This window comes from Pseudopipra pipra, chromosome W, assembly GCF_036250125.1.
Source record: "Pseudopipra pipra isolate bDixPip1 chromosome W, bDixPip1.hap1, whole genome shotgun sequence".
NCBI classification, from domain to species: domain Eukaryota; kingdom Metazoa; phylum Chordata; class Aves; order Passeriformes; family Pipridae; genus Pseudopipra; species Pseudopipra pipra.
The window spans coordinates 26,797,749-26,813,716 of NC_087580.1; the positions used below are offsets into that span (position 1 = coordinate 26,797,749).

Here is a 15,968-nt window from a genome sequence, read left to right on the forward strand (position 1 = left end):
ACAACACCTAAGGATGGATTCTATAGAATATGTGCCATAGATATTTGGGTTGGGTCTGGCTAAGCTGCAGTTCAGTTCCCCACAGCAGCCCTCCCAGGGCTGGGCTTGGCATTGGCAGCTGGAAGGGGGTTGAGAACACCCCAGTGTTTTGGCCACTGCTGAGCACAGCACCAACACTGGGACATTCCTTCCTTAGCTGAGGGCAAGAGCCTGGCAGGGGACCCAAGTAGGCCAGCTGAGCCCAACTGACCCAAGGGACATTGCAGCCCATGGGAGGTCAGCTCAGCTCTAAAAGCTGAGGCAGGGAGCAGGAGGGGGGCATTCATTGTCTGATGGCTGCCTGCTGAGGAACCGTCCCGCGGACCCAAGCCCTGCTCCTCGGGAGTGGCCGACCATGGCTGCTCATGGGAAGCAGAGAACAAACCCTGCTGTCTTTGGCTTCTGTGTGTACAAGCTTTGTTCTGCTTTTTGCTTTAAATAAACTGCCTTATCCCAACCCATTATTTTGTTTTTTCAACCTTACTTTCTCCCATGTCCTGTTGGGAAGGGGAGTGATAGAGCAGCTGGGAGGGCACCTGGTGTCCAGCCAAAGTCAACCCACCACACACCTGAACACTTCCAGAGACTCCACCACCTCCCTGGGCTACTTGATCCAATGCCTGAACACTCTCTCAGTGGAAAAAGGGTTCTTTAACATCTAATATGAACATTGCCCAACGCAATTTAAGGCCGTTTCCTCTCTTCCTGTCACTAAAGGCTTTGCAGAAGAGACCGACCCCCACACCCACTAAAACCTCCTTTCAGGTCATTGCAGAGAGCAATGAGGTCCCTCCTGAGCCTCCCCTTCTCCAGACTCAACAAGCCCAGTTCCCTCAGCCATCCCTCAGCAGACATGTTTTCCAGAGCCTTCCCCAGCTCCGGTCCCTTCTCTGGACACGCTCCAGCCCCTCAAGGGCCTTTTGGCACTGAGGGCCCAGAACTGGACACAGCACTCCAGGTGGGGCCTCCCCAGTGCCCAGCACAGAGGGGCAATCAGTTCTCTGCTCCTGCTGGCCACACTCTTCTCCACAAAGACCACGATGCCCTTGACCTTCTTGCCCCCCTGGGCACACTCTGCCTCATATCCAGTCCCTGTCAAGCAGCACCCCCAAGTCCCTTCCTGCTGAGCAGCTCTCCAGCCCCTCTGCCCCCAGCCTGGAGCGTTCCAGGGGGTTGTTGGGAGCCAAGGGCAGGCCCTGACACTTGGCCTTATTGATCCAGCCTGTCCAGATCCCTCTGCAGAGCCTTCCTGCCCTCCAGCACATCCACACTCACACCCAGCTGGGTGTTGTCCATGACTTTACTGAGGGCACTGGAAGGCCACAATTAGGTCACCCCAAAGCCTTCCCTTCTCCAGCCTCAACAATCCCAATTCTCTCAGCTTTTCCTCACAGAGAGATTTCAATAGACCTCAAGTGGCTGAAGCCCTGGGTTTGGCCATCAGGCCTTGTCCTTCACTGCTGTGGTCTTTTAATAGAGCAACAGAGAATTGCAGCAAAAAACTGAAGAGAAAAACATTGTAAAATTGTTTCAGAATTGTTGCCTTGAACCTTTGGTCGAGGTTGGGAATGGTTTGTCTCCCTTGGCAGGGAGTGCCAGTACTCTTTGTCATTCTGACATGACTGCCCAGGTCCCTGATTTTATCGTGGCCAAAATACTGGGCTTGGAAACCAAAGCAGGAGCTGGTAGATAACAGCAGCTTGAAAAATGGGCTGATGCCTAATTGATGTGGCAGAAGGAATGAAAGATTCGTGACATCTAAGAAAAGAGTTGGGCTTTTCAGTGCCTACCTCAGGTTAGGATCACTGCATGTGTCTTAGTGGAGGAAGATGTTTTTGTAACTTTATTGAAACTTGTTAGTAAAATGTGCCTGAATTCCTAAGGAAACAACCACTGTGAAATCTTTTAAACCAAATGTAGACTTCTAAAGTGTAGAAGTTGCTATTAATATTTTGGCCATTCCTGTGGCATCTTTTTAGTGTATGAATAACTCTGAAAACAAGAAATTCTTAATTATAACACATTATCAGGTCTGTTTACTGCTAATTATTTTACAAGGTTGAGAGAAGAGTTTAAGATGAAAGTTGTGGGGTTACTTGCAAAGTTTTTGGTAAAACCAATGCAGTTGAACCTGGTAGGGAAACTTGCCCTTAAACTGGTTTTGGCAGATCTCATGAGTGTCTAAGGCAGAGGCCAACCCAACTGGAAAGAGCCTTTCAAGGGTGACTAAGATGTAACTAAATTACCTTTTTGAGAGGTGGGGAAAGCTGATGTCAGGAATAAAATTTCCTATGTTAAGCTTAGGTAAAAATATAATAATATATAAATATTAAAATTATTTTAATGGTCTTATTTATGGGGTTTTCACTGTGCTTATGTTAGTACTTCTGAGTGTTTGATTGTGACAATAATGGAAAGCTTTGTGGTTTGTTTTTTTTTTTTATTTTTGATGTTTTGATACTTTGGTCAAGGCATTAAGATTAAAAATCATTCAAAATTTTAATTCATCTTCAAACACCGAAATAGATTTGAAATGAGGCTAATGAGAACAGTGAGGGAAAAAAAAACCCGAGCCCAAAACCAAAACAACCCCAAAAACTGTTCATTTTCCCATTGTATTTTAAACAAGGAAGTCTGTAGAGCAGCAGAAAACAGGAGACATGGGCAGGTGTGAAAGTCAGACTGGGGCTTCTTGCACTGGTTCCAGTGCTCTTTGCTTCAGTGTAACTGGTCATTTTGAGATGAGACTGGGGAAACTGGGCTGCCAGGGCAGAGACCACTGGCTGGCCCCACTGGTTTTTGCTGGGCAGTGGGTAATTTCTGCCTCACTTGTCAGAATCAGCCCACGGTTATCAGGGAACGGGGTAGTGGTGAATTTGGCTTTCAGACTAAAATGATGTTAAACTTACACATATTCAAAAGAATAAACTGATGTTGGAGTGCAGATACTCAAAATCCTGAAGACCTTTTGAAACCTTTTTTGCGTGTCAGTCCTACAGCCAAAGCTCTTCCTGCAGTTGGGGCACTGGTAGGGCTTCCCTTACTGGTGGGTCCGTTGGTGTTTGGTCAAGGTAGAGTTTCGGATGAAGCTCTTCCCACACGCCCCACACTTGTAGGGCCTCTCCCCGGTGTGGATGTGCCGGTGGGTGACGAGGGTGGAGTTCTGCTTGAAGCCCTTCCCACAGTCGGTGCAGCGGAAGGGCCTCTCATCCGTGTGCGTCCGCTCATGTCTGAGGAGATGAGAGCTGGTCTGAAACCTCTTCCCACATTCCAAGCACTTGTAGGGCCGTTCCCCAGTGTGGATGCGCTGGTGGGTGTGGAGGTGGGAGCTGCAGTTGAAGCTCTTCCCACATTCCCAACACGTGTAGGGCCGTTCCTCAGTGTGGATGTGCTGGTGGGAGTGCAGGGTGGAGCTGTGTCTGAAACTCTTCCCACATTCCCCACACGTGTAGGGACGTTCTCCAGTGTGGATGCGCTGGTGGGTGAGGAGGTTGGAGTTCCAGTTGAAGCTCTTTCCACATTCCCCACACGTGTAGGGCCGTTCCCCACTGTGGATGCGCTGGTGGATGCGTTGAGTGAACCTGTCACTGAAGCCCTTCCCACATTCCCTACATGTGTAGGGCCATTCCCCACTGTGGATGCGCTGATGTTGGATAAGCTTGGAGCTTTGCCTGAAGCTCTTCCCACATTCCCCACAGGGGTAGGGACGTTCCCCAGTGTGGATGTGCTGGTGAGAGAGGAGGGTGGTGCTCCTGCTGAAGGTCTTCCCACATTCCAAGCACCTGAAGGGCTTTTCCCTGCTGGGAGGCTGATCAGGGACCACCAGCTCAGAGCTCCGCCTCAAGCTCCGGCCGCCTTCCTGGCACAGGCTGGCTCTTTCCTCCTCAGAGCACCCTGGGATGGCTTTGGAGCCCCTCCTGAGGGGGGATCTCCGGCCCTTTCCCTCCCCGCTGCCTTCCTGCGCCGGGGAGCCCTTCAAAACGGCCTCTCCCACCAGGGTCTCACGGGGGGATTTGTCCTCCGGGCTCTCCGTCCTCAGCTCGGGGCCTGGGGCAGGAAGCAAGAAGGACAGGGAGGGGATTTGCCTCCGGCCCACAGGGAAGGCCAAGGACATCCCCCCAACTCCGGCCCCGGCAGGACGGCGGCGCCAGCGGGGTTGTCCTGCAGCCGGGGCCATGCTCGGCTGACAGAGCCAGCACAACACCCGCCCAAAGGGACACTGACTTCCTCCTCACCTGCCTGGGGGGCCCAAGGCATCTTCCTCTTCCTCGCAGCCTCCTCCTCCATCCGCCCAAGCTTTGGGAAGGACAAATCCTGATGGGGGGAAAACAAGGGCTGAGCATGTTGGCTTGGGGGTTCCTCCTGCCCAAGTCCATCTCTAGAACTCACTGGGCATCCTGTGTCCATAAAAACCTCCAAAACACCAAGATTCAGCCCAGAAAAACCCAAACCACCAGGATTCAGGCAAACAACCTCTCAGAAATAGCAAGATGAAGCCCCCCCCCAGACTGCAAAAAGTTGAGATTCAGGAAAAAAATACTCAAGAATATGAAAATTCTGTCTAAAAAAGCGCTCCCAAGACTTCCCCCATTGTGGTCTCTGCCCTCTGTGGTTCAGAGGGTCTGCCCTGTCTGGGATGCTGGGGGTCCCACTTTGGGATGCTGGCAGTATTGGGGGTCCCAAGGGTCCCTTCTGCTCTGACTTTCACCTTCAGGGTGCGGCGTTCCCAGACCTTCCCCCTCTCCAGGTTCCCCACTTTGTTGTCCCGGGGATCCCAGGGGTCCCCACTGTCCAGGCTTCCCCTTCTCTGCCCCCCCTCCTCCCCATTTCTGGACCTTGCCTTTCCAAGGATACCAGGGATCCCCACTGTCTTACTGTGCTGCTCTGAACCAGCAGAGCAGCTGGAGAACAGATGGTGGTAAAGTGTAGTCAGTGCCAACTGTTTTAAGGTTCTTTGGCCCAAAGAAATGTGTGTGCCCTGAGAATAGGGTTGACACGTGGGAGGCTGCTCCAGGAGTCTGCAAGAGGCCTCGTGCTCTGCTCAGCCCCAGCACTGCCTGGCACCAACACCCCCGGCTGCCCCCGGCCCTGGGCAGCTCTGCTGCCACAGGCTGTGCCCTCACCGTGACCCTGCAATGGCCCTGCCTGTCCCTCACCCGTGGCCCTGCCCGTGGCCCTGTCCCTTGGCTCTCTCTCTGCCAGCTCAGTGTGGGGCACACGGGCTGGGGGTCCCTCCCAAGCTCCCCGGGCAGCCGGCGTTGGCTGGGGGGATGTGAGGGCTGGGCCTGCTCAGCACAGCCCCGGCCTCGTGCCCAGCGCCTCTTTCCTGACCCACACAAGACCTTCCCGGCCCCCCCAGGGCTCCCCTGCTGCTGCCTCTGCTCCTGGTCCTGCCTTTGCTGCTCCCTTGGCTGGGGCAGCGGCTGCAGGGGGGGATGGCAGCAGCTTCAGCTCCACGGCACTTCCTGGGGGGAGCTCAGCCCGGGGGGGACGGGCAAGGACCTGATGGGGATGGACAGGGGCCCAGCAGGGACAGCCAGGGCCTGCAGGGGAAGGCACAGGGACAACCTGGACCCCCACACTGCCAGGGCTGTCTCTGCTCCTCCTTGCAGGCTCCGTGGCCAGGCACAGTTTGTGTTCCTGGGTGCCCACCATCTCAGCACTTGGAGACACTCAAATCAGCGCCCGCAGCTCTGCAGCAAAGCCCCAGCTCACCTGGCACACAGGGGATGGACACAGCACCTGCTCGGGGATGGGCACTCACAGCTTTGTCTTCTTCCCCACCACAGGGCTCTCCTTCCTCAGCAGCACCTCTGCCTTGCACTTATTCTCAGCCTCACCTCAGGGACAGCTCTGGGCTCACCTCCGCGCCACTTCTCAGCCTCACCTCAGGGCCTGGGCTCAAGGACAGGAACCTGCAGGGAGGGGACATCAGGTGCAAGCTCAGGGCTGCCTGCTTGCACTGGCCTCTGGGCTTCCTCCTCCTTCTACAACCAGTCCACAACTTAGCCTGCTTTTCTAACATCACACTGCTCACACTCTGCCTCCTCTTCAGCTGCCTGTCCATCCACACTCCCAGCTCCCTTTCTGCCTGCCTGCTCTCCAGACACTCTGGCCCCAGCCCGGGGGGCTGACGGGGCTTCTTGTGCCCAAAGGGCAGGACCCGGCCCTTGGCCTGCTGGAACCTCATCCCCTTGCAATCAGCCCATGGATCCAGCTGGGCCAGGTCCCTCTGCAGAGCCCTCCTGCCTTCCAGCACATCAACACACCCCCAGCTTGGGGTCACCTGCACATTTGCTGATGAAATGCCTGGTTCTGCAGCAGCTGCAGATGCTCAAGGGGCAGCAGGACCAAGTCAGGGGCCTGGGAGGGTCTAGGGGGCTTTGGGGTGTGGGAGGGCCCTGGGGGAGCTGGGGAGGGGATTGGGGGATTGGGGGGACAGACCAGGACAGACCAGCACAAACCAGTGCAGACCAGTACCTCACTGCTCCCCAGATCTCTCCTGGAGCTGGGCCACATTGTCCTGGGACACCTGAGACGCCCCCAATGCCCTCCCAGTACAGCCCAGTGCCCCCAGTACAGCCCACTGTGTTCCTGTCCCAGGGTGCCAGGTGATCCCTCCTTGGGGGGGGTTGGAGGCATTTCAGAGGGAGCTGGGGGAGCTTTGGGGGGATCAGGGAGAGGGGTTGGATGGGGAGTTGGAGGGTTTTGGGGGGCTTTAGGTGCATTTAGGGAAGTTAAAAGCGGTGTTGGGAGGGCAAAGGGATCTGTAGGGGGAGGGGACTGAAAGGAAAATGGAGGTTAGGGGACATTTGGGTGGGGTTAATAATGTCTGCGGGTAAAGAGGAGGGGCAGCAGCACGCTCAGATGAGTCCTGAGACCCCCCTGGTGTCCCCAAGACAGTCTTGGTGTCCCTAATTTCCTCCCTTAAGACCTCAAGACTCCCCTGGTGTCTCCAATGTCCCCAGGGCCTCCAGATCACCCCAATTCCCCTCTTGACACCCCCAATTCCACTGCCCACAAAGCCCTTCCCACTCTCCCCAGTGTACCCAAACCCCATCCCTGATGTCCCCAACTCTCCATCTCACCCCAGGAGCCCCCACTGGACCCTCTGACCCCAAAAACGCCCCCCACACACACACTCACAGAAAGGCCAAGGGCATCTGGGGACACGGGGAAAGCTGGGGGGCTTTCGGGGATTACTGGGGGATACTGGGACACACTGGGGGGAAACAGGGGGCACTAGGAGGGACTGGGGGGTTACTGAGGGATGCTGGAAGAGCACTGGGAAGGACTGGGAAGTTACTGGGGGATTACCAGGACACACGAGGTGACACTCAGAAGTTACTGGGCCATACTGGGGGTTACAGGGTGCTCACTGGAGAATCACTGGGCCATACTGGGGGCAGTGGGAGGTCACTGGAACACACTGGCTGGTCACTGAGGGGGTTACTGGGCTGAACTGAGGGTCACTGGGAGGTCACTGGTCTATACTGGGGGCACTGGGATCTCCTTACCCGGATGTGGTACATCTCCCGCCCAGACTTTGGGGGGCACCCCCAGGACCCCTCCCCTGGGGGCTGGGGACCCCCGGAACACACTGCTAGGCTTTAGGGGACCCTCGGGACCCCCTCCCTGTGACGTCTCTGTGTGCTGAGTGTTGGGGGTCTCTGGGGTTCGGGGGGGGGTCACTGGGATCCCCTTTCCCTGGGGTCGGCTCGCCGGGACGGCAGGAGCGCTGTGGCGGGAAAAGTAATGGCGGATCGCGCAGAGCCTCATGGGAGTTGAAGTTCCCTCTTGAGTACTCCGCCGGCGCGCCTGCGCAGTGCAGCCAGGGCGTTGACAGAGCCCCCCCCCGCGCGGCTTCCAGGCTCCGCGCTCTGCCCTTCGGGAACCCCCGAACCCCTCGGCTAAACCCTCCCGAGCCCTCCAGCCTTTCCACCCACACCCGCGCTCCCCGCAGCCCCCGGGGGGATCCCCAGAGCCCCGCTCTCCCGCAGGCCCCGCCAGCTCACAGTGCAGCACGGAGCCAGCGCCATCTTTGCTTCCCGGAAGCAACCACGGCGCTCTGCGCGCGCACCGCCTTTAGAGAGCTCCCCCCCGCCCACCCTCCGCCCTCCGCCCGCCGCGCTCCCGTCAGGAATGTTCGCACGGGCGGTGCCGCAGCGCCCTCAGCCTGAACTGAACCTGGTTTTACCTCATGAAATCTTTGATCTCTGTTAGCCAAGCCCCTCTTTCCTTCCCCAACTGTCTTGTCCTTTTGGGGGGGGGGGTTGTCATAGCGGCCCTTTGCACTTGAACGGACTGAGGTTTCTACCAGAAAGGGCCAGTCCCCTTTCCCATGGGCAGCTTCTTCCAACAGAACCCTTCTTGAGGGCTGTGTGGAGATTCCTGCCTTGGCTAGGGACCCCCCCCAAGGTCAGTCCTGGAGGTTGAGAGCAGAGATCTCCCCACGAGCATTGGTCTGGGGGAATTCCATCCATCTCTAGTTAAGAATTATTGCTTTTGTGCCAGCTTGAGTAGAATTGCTTCAACAATTGCTTTAGTGTAGAGCACTGTCCTATCTTATGCTGTACTCCTGTTAGTTTTAGTGTTTCTATTGTGCAGTAAAAAAATCCTGATGAAGATCTTTTGTCAGATCATTTGTATCCCTAAATAATTCATTTCTATCAAGAGATCTGATTTGCTATCCTTAAAACCTGGGGGACAAAAGTGTTTCAGTCACACCTCTGTAATTCCTCTAAACTGAAAGTGTTGGCATAACCCAAGGCTGAGATTGGATCCAGCAGTCCCCAGCACCCCACAGTAAATTGGGAGCTCAGGGGGCCATTGCCCTTTCCCAGCCCCTCTGTGCCCAAAGACCCTCATAGGACCATCTGACCCACCAGACCACCCCCCCTTTTCCATGCTTCTCCCTCTTTCATTCACTTTTCCATAGTCCCCTCAATCCCCACCTCCGGATTACTCTGAGGGTCCCAAGCCCCATTTTTTCCCTCCTCTCACATCTTCCACATCATCCCCTCAATCCCCAGCTTCATCCAACTCAATTTGGGGTCCCACCACCCCAAAAAGGGGTTAGGTGGAGTCCTGGATGGGCTCTGAGTATGTTTGCGGGGTTCTCCAGGGCCTGTGTGCAGGTTTAGAGGGGTCCCAGCACATTTTTGGGTGAGCTGGGTGCCTTTTAAGGGACAGGTGCCCCACCAAGACCCTCCCAGAGTGGGTTGACACAGGGGGAACAAAGGGGGGTCCCCATTCCCAATCCATCCCAGGGCCAGTTCTGCTCCCCCAAACTTGATTCCACCCCTCGGGATCCCCCAAAGCCTCTTCCCATTGCCCCCCAATAACCAGGACTGGGTAGAACTGGGAAGCTTTACTGGGATCACTGGGAGCAGGTGGGCGGAGGCAGAGTGGCAGCAGGGGAGGGGGGGACACACAACCCCCCAAAATCCTCAAGGGGACGGGGGGAGGGTCCAGGCTGGGCCCGAGGCCCCGGGGAGGGGCTGCGGCCGCCGCCGGCTCAGGAGCTCTGTGGGGAGAGAAAAGGGGGTGACACTGGGGTGGGGGGACAGGGGGGACACCGGGATACACCGAGACCCGGACTGGATGCATTGGGACCAGAACTGGGGAACAGGGATCATACTGGGAGCACCTGGCAGCACGTTGGAGGCAACTGGGATATACTGGGAGTGACTGGAACCACAGTAGGGGTGACTGGGAGCAACTGGAACCACACTGGGGGCAACTGGGATCATACTGGGAGCAGCTGGGCTCCTATTGGAGTCATACTGGGACCATACTGGGAGTGACTGCAATAATACTGGGAGTGTGTGAGAGGGACTGCAGCCATACTGGAGATGAGTGGGATCAAACTGGCTTCATACTGGAAGTGTCTGGAAGTCACTGGTATCATACTGGTGGCAATTGTGATTGTACTGGGATCATACTAGGATCAGACTAGGATCATACTGGGAGCAACTGGTTCTATGCTAGGGGCAACTGGGAGCTACTAGGATCCCACTGGGAGGAAAGGGGAGCAACTGGGACCATGCTGGGCACAACTGGGATCATACTGGGAGCAACTGGGCCCACATTGAAGGTGGCTGGGGTCATACTGGGAGTGACTGGGAGCATTCTGAGGGCAGTTGCGACCATGTTGGCACAACTGGGATATACTGGGAGCAAGTGGGATCACACTGGAATTGACTGGGATCATACTGGGAGGCACTAGGACCCCACTGGGGGTGACTGGGAGTGGCTGCGAGCAACTGGGATCATGCTGGAAGCTACTGGGAGCATTCAGGAGTGAATGGGACCACACTGGAGGCAACTGGGATATACTGGGAGAGACCAGGAGTGACTGGGATCATACTGGGACTGCCTGGGAGTGTACTGGGAGTGACTGGGAGCATGCTGAGGTCAGCTGGGATATACTGGGAGAGACTGGGAGTGACAGGGATCCTACTGGGAAGGACTGGAACTCTAGTGGGGTGACTGGGAGCAAGTGGGACCCTGCTGGGGGCAAATGGTTTTATCCTGGGGGTGACAGGGAATGTCTGGGTTCATCCTGGGTGTGAGTGCCACCATACAGGGTGCCGCTGGGATCATACTGGAGTCATACTGGGAGGGACTGGGAGAGACTGGAACTACAGTGGGGTGACTGGGAGCAACTGGGCCCATGCAGGGGTAACTTGGGGGGTAACTTGGATCCTACTAGGAGAGACTGGGATCATTCTGGGAGTGACTGGAACCATAGTAGGGGTGAATGGGAGCAACTGAAACCACGCTGGGGGCAACTGGGATCATACTGGGAGCAGCTGGGCCCCTACTGAGGTTGTACTGGGGTCATACTGAGAGCAGCTGGGCCCCTAGTGGGGTCTTACTGGGAGTGACTGCAATAATCCTGGGAGTGTGTGAGAGGGACTGCAGCCATGCTGGGGATGAGTGGGATCAAACTGGCTTCATACTGGAAGTGTCTGGAAGTTACTGGGATCATACTGGGGGTGACTGGACTCATACTGGGATCATACTGGGAGCAACTGGGACCATGCAAAAGGCAAATGGCATCCTCCAGGGAGTGACTGGAAGTGACTGGGGCCATACTGGACTCAGACTGGGAGTCCCTGAGAGTGAAAGGAACCATCCTGGGGGAGTGACTGGGAGCAACTGGGACCACCTTGGGGGCAACTGGGATCCTATTGGGAGTGACTGGCAGTGACTGGGATCATAGTGGGAGTGACCAGCACCATACTGGAATTATAGTGGGAGAGACTGTAAGGGACCAGGATCAAACTGGGAGTGACTGGAACTATGCAGGGGGGATTTGGGAGCCAGTGGGACCATGCTGGAAGGCAACTGGGAACATCCTTGGAGCAACTGGGATCATGCTGGAAGCAACTGGAAGTAACTGGGAGTGACAGGGTGCATGCTGGAGGCAACTGGCATAAACTGGAAGTGACTGGGATCATCCTGATGGAAACTGGAACCATCCTGGGGCAAGTGGAAGTAACTGGGTGCAGTGGGTTTCTGTGGTTGGGTTTTGGTAGCGGGGGGGCTACAGGGCTGGCTTCTGTTAGAAGCTGCCAGAAGCTTCCCCTGTCCCGTGGAGCCAATGCCAGCTGGCTCCAGGATGGAATTCCTGCTGCTGGCCAAGGCCGAGCCAGTCAGGAGTGACAGTAACACCTCTGGGATAACATATTTAGGAACAGAAAGTTGTGGCACAGAAGGAGTTCCAGCCAGGAAAGAGCAAAATGAGACCATGGGAACAGCACTGCAGACCCCAAGGGCAGGGCAGGAGGAGGGGCAGGAGGTGCTCCAGGCACCGGAGCTGAGGCCCTGTAGACCGTGGGGCAGAGCAGGGTGGGGCAGCTGTGCCCCTGCAGCCCCTGGGGGAGCATCGGGTTGCAGAGACCCCCCTGCAGCCCCTGGGGGACCATCAGGGTACAGAGACCTCCCTGCAGCCCATAGGGGAGCATCGGGGTGCAGAGACCCCCCTGCAGGCCATGGGGGAGCATCGGAGTGCAGAGACCCCCCTGCAGCCCATAGGGGAGCATTGGGGTGCAGAGACCCCCCTGCAGCCCGTGGGGGACCATTGGGGTGCAGAGACCCCCCTGCAGCCCATGGAGGCTCCCACGCTGGAGCAGGTGGATGCAGGAAGGGGGCTGTGACCCCGTGGCAGGCCCAGGATGGAGCAGGGTCCTGGCAAGGACCTGCAGCCCATGGAGAGGGAAGCCCAGGCTGGAGCAGGTTTTTCCCGGGCAGGACTCGTGGCCCCTATGGGGGATCCACGCAAGTACAGCTCATCCGTGAAGGACTGACCCCATGGAGGAGTGACCCACAGGACAGCAGGTTGGGAAGAGCTGCTGCTCGAGGGATGGACTCAAGTTGGAGAGGTCCATCAAGGACTGTCTCCCGCGGGAGGGACCCCATGGGAGCAGGGAAAGGACTCCAACTCCTCTCCCTGAGCAGCAGCAGAAACAACAACTGACCGTGACCCCCATTCCCGTCCCCCTGCACTGCTGGGGGGGAGGAGGGAGAACATGGAAGGAAAGGTGGGGGAAGGTGTTTTTAAGACTGTTTTATTTCTCACTCTTTGGCTCTTATCCTGTTAGTAATAAGTTTAAGTACTATTCCCACTTGGAGTCTGTTTTGCCCATGAAGGTGATCAGTCACTGACCTCTCCCAGCTCTTATCTCTACTTATGAATTTTTAGCTGGTTTGTTTTTTTTTTTTTTCTCTCTCCTCTGCCCAGTTGCAGAGGGAGAGTGAGAGAGCGGCTTTAGTGGGTACCTGGTATCTGGCCAGGGTCAACTAACTACAAGAATATAAAAAGAAGTAATTTTTTTGGTCTTGTTCTGATGCACTTAAGGAGCTGGAAAAGCAAGACTGGTGCAGGGAGGTCCAAAGCATGGCTTTGTGTCTGGATGAGGGAGACATCACATTTAGAGGAGACAGACTCTGCAGTTGCTTTCCTAGACTTTGTCCCACCTTAATGGTGTTTTTCCACCCACAGCAGCGTTGCTGGGAGATGTTGCAGTGGCACATCCACCCTTCTCTGCCAGGGCAGCATCTTGGCCCTTCCCACCCCACCATGGATTTTCCATTCCTGTGGCAGGGACTTGTCCCCACCTGATATCCGAATGGGAAATGCAATTCCTGTGGGTGGCTTTCATGGTTCCACCACAGTCTGGCACAGATTCTGATCCAGCTTTGAGAAATTGTGTGGTCTATGTGTTCTGGATAAAGCTGTCCCAACTTTGCACGTTGTGACCCGAGGGAGTTTCGGTGGCCAGTTTGTGTATCAAAAGCACTCAGTACTAAAATGTACCAAGTTGCACCTGTGCACAAATCTGCATGAGCTCAATGCCCTGAGTACCCACACAGGCTTTTCTGTCTCGAATCCTGCTCATTCTGTGCCTGGGACTGGATTTATTTCAGCAGCTAAATGGTTCACTGGAGGACTAACTGAGTCTGAGAGCTCCAGTCCTTTGCAACAGATTATTGACGTGCTGGTAGGAGCGGCTCCCTTCCTTCCCTTCCCCCTTCATTATAAAAACACGAACTGTAGAGAAACCAAATACCACACGGCCCCTGCGCCGAGCCCGTCAGAGCTCCCGGCTCGGTGGTCAGCACAGAAAGTCCCTTTATATTTGGGAAGCGGAGGGAGAAAATTCTGGAAGCGCGAGAACGCGGCGATAGCTGGGATGAACGGGGAGCCCTTAGGAAAGGATTGGGAGGTACTGGGATAAACTGGGAGCCCCGAGGAAGGAACCGGGGCTTTTCCGCCATTTACGTAGCGCTGAGGGCAGGGCGCTTACGCCATTTGCGTAGAGTTACACAGTTTACGTAGCTTACCTTCCTTTGCTGTTACCGGCGGCCCCTTACGCCGTTTGCGTAGGGCTGTGGGCAACGGCAGAGCCCCTTACGCCGTTTGCGTAGGGCTGTGGGCAACGGCGTTAGGAGCGGACTGGGGCGGACTGGGATGGACTGGGAGCCCTTAGGAAGGGACTGGGAGGTACTGGGATAAAGTGGGAGACTTTAGGCTTTTGGATAAACTAGGAGCTCTTAAGTGGGGACTGGGTCCTTCCTTACGCCATTTGCGTAGCACTGAGGGCAGCGGCGTTAGGAGGGGACTGGGATGGACTGGGAGCCCTTAGGAGGGAACTGGAAGCCCTTAGGGAGGGACTGGGGCAAACTGGGAGCCCTTTGGAGAGGACGAGGATGAACCGGGAAAGGTTCCGCAAGCCCTTAGGAAGCCACCGGGGTCCTTCCGCCATTTGCGTAGCGCTGAGGGCAGTGACCTTGCACCATTTGCGTAGTCTTACGCAACTTACGTAACTTCCTCCTCTACCATTACCGTTGCCCCCTTACGCCGTTTGCGTAGCGCCGCTCCATTGCCGCCCGCGTCGCCGTCTTACGCCGTTTGCGTATCCCTGCGCCGTTTGCGCAGCGCGGCGGGGGCGGGCCCGTATCCCTGCGTGCCGATATTTATTTATCAGTGTCCAGGCGCTCGACCCCTCAGCCCCTCACACACCCACGGGCCCCACGGCAGCGCGAGGGAGGATCCCGGGGGTGTCCAAAAGCTCCTCCAAGAGTCAGTTTATGGCTTTGCAGAGGGCTCTCAGGAGTCACCGAGGGGCTGAATGTGAAGAGAGAAAAATTAAATCTTTAGGGGGGGAAAAAAAATATAACAATTGCATTTCTGTTTTCCTGAGGAGCCGTGGGTGTTTTTAGGCAGCTGCCTGCAGAGGCCGTTGCCATTTCGTGAGGCGGCATTAATGCAGGAGGAGACTTGTTGTGCTGTTCACAGAAATTCGGATTTTAAGGCTTTTCTCCTTGGTTTGAAGCTTCTTCATTCTTCCTTCGCCCTCTTTCAGAGCAAAGGCTTTAATTTTTAAACTTAGGGGGAAAAAAGTAATAACAACAAGTGAGGAAAACTAGGGGGGAAAGGGAAAAGTTCTTCTGAAAGGATTACAATGTGCAGGCAAAATCAGTTCTCTCTCCAGGAGAGAAAAAAGTATTAGAGGTGTAAATTGGCTCCAAAAATGCCCCCAAGGGCATGGGGAAGATAATCAGGATGACAAGTCTCTGGGAGCTGTGAGAGAGAGAATTAATGCTGGTATTTGGAAAGACAAGTGATAGTGCTGCATTTGATCTGGGTTTCATGTCATTATTTTCTGGTTCCAGAGTCAGAAAAAGCTGCTCATTTACTTTTCATGTAGCTGTATTTTTTTTTCCTGACTTCTTGAGGAGGCAGAGCTGATGAAATCGTGCTGGAAGAGGCCTGAAGCTTTTCATCTGATGTTCAGCTTCAACAAATTTCACTTGTGGAGTTTCTGCACTTTGGGGGAGGCTGCAGGTTATAGAAATGAATTAGTGCATCTGCTAAAGGAAGAGGAGTATTAGTCATATTTATACCAAGACTAAGTCAGATTCCTCCACATTGGCTGCAGTTGAATTTTGCAAGGTTTCTGATCTCCTGGCTCTGGCTGTGAAGGTGTTTCCTTTTCAAGCCTGTCACCTGCAAAGATTTCTCTGGGACAGTGATTTCTTCATCACAGAAAAGCAATGTAGAGAAACCTCTTTGCCACCCCAAGATCATTATTTTCTTGCTCACTTGTACTCTGTACTCTGCTGAGGTTCCATTACATCTGCAGGTCAAATGTAACCTGAATGCAGCACTGATCACAGAGAGCAATAAATATAGTACAGAGCTTTAGTGTGAACTTCATGCACATCCTTGGTTTGTTTGTGTAAGACTGTGTATTATACAGATAATATAAAGCATAAAATAGTTTTCATATATAAAAATTACTTTTCCAGCACATACTAATGTGCCTTTCATAACCTCCTAATTAGGTTATGTTTTCTCCTAAACTTAATTCCACTTTATGACCAACAGTTGAGTAGACTTCAACTTTTTCACTCTGTTC

The 15,968-nt window shown here is 54.9% G+C and overlaps 1 protein-coding gene and 1 pseudogene across 1 annotated transcript in view; one reads left to right on the forward strand and one right to left on the reverse strand.

Annotated features, from left to right (window-relative positions):
• LOC135405598 (zinc finger protein 850-like) overlaps positions 1-15,968 on the forward strand; it is a 598,288-nt pseudogene that overhangs the window by 472,303 nt on the left and 110,017 nt on the right.
• Positions 2,731-15,968, reverse strand: part of LOC135406429 (zinc finger protein 665-like) — a 40,570-nt gene continuing 27,332 nt past the window's right edge. The window contains exon 3 of the mRNA XM_064640820.1: positions 2,731-3,821. Coding sequence (XP_064496890.1) covers positions 3,080-3,821 — 742 coding nt within the window. The 3' untranslated portion in view covers positions 2,731-3,079. The remainder of the gene's footprint in view (positions 3,822-15,968) is intronic.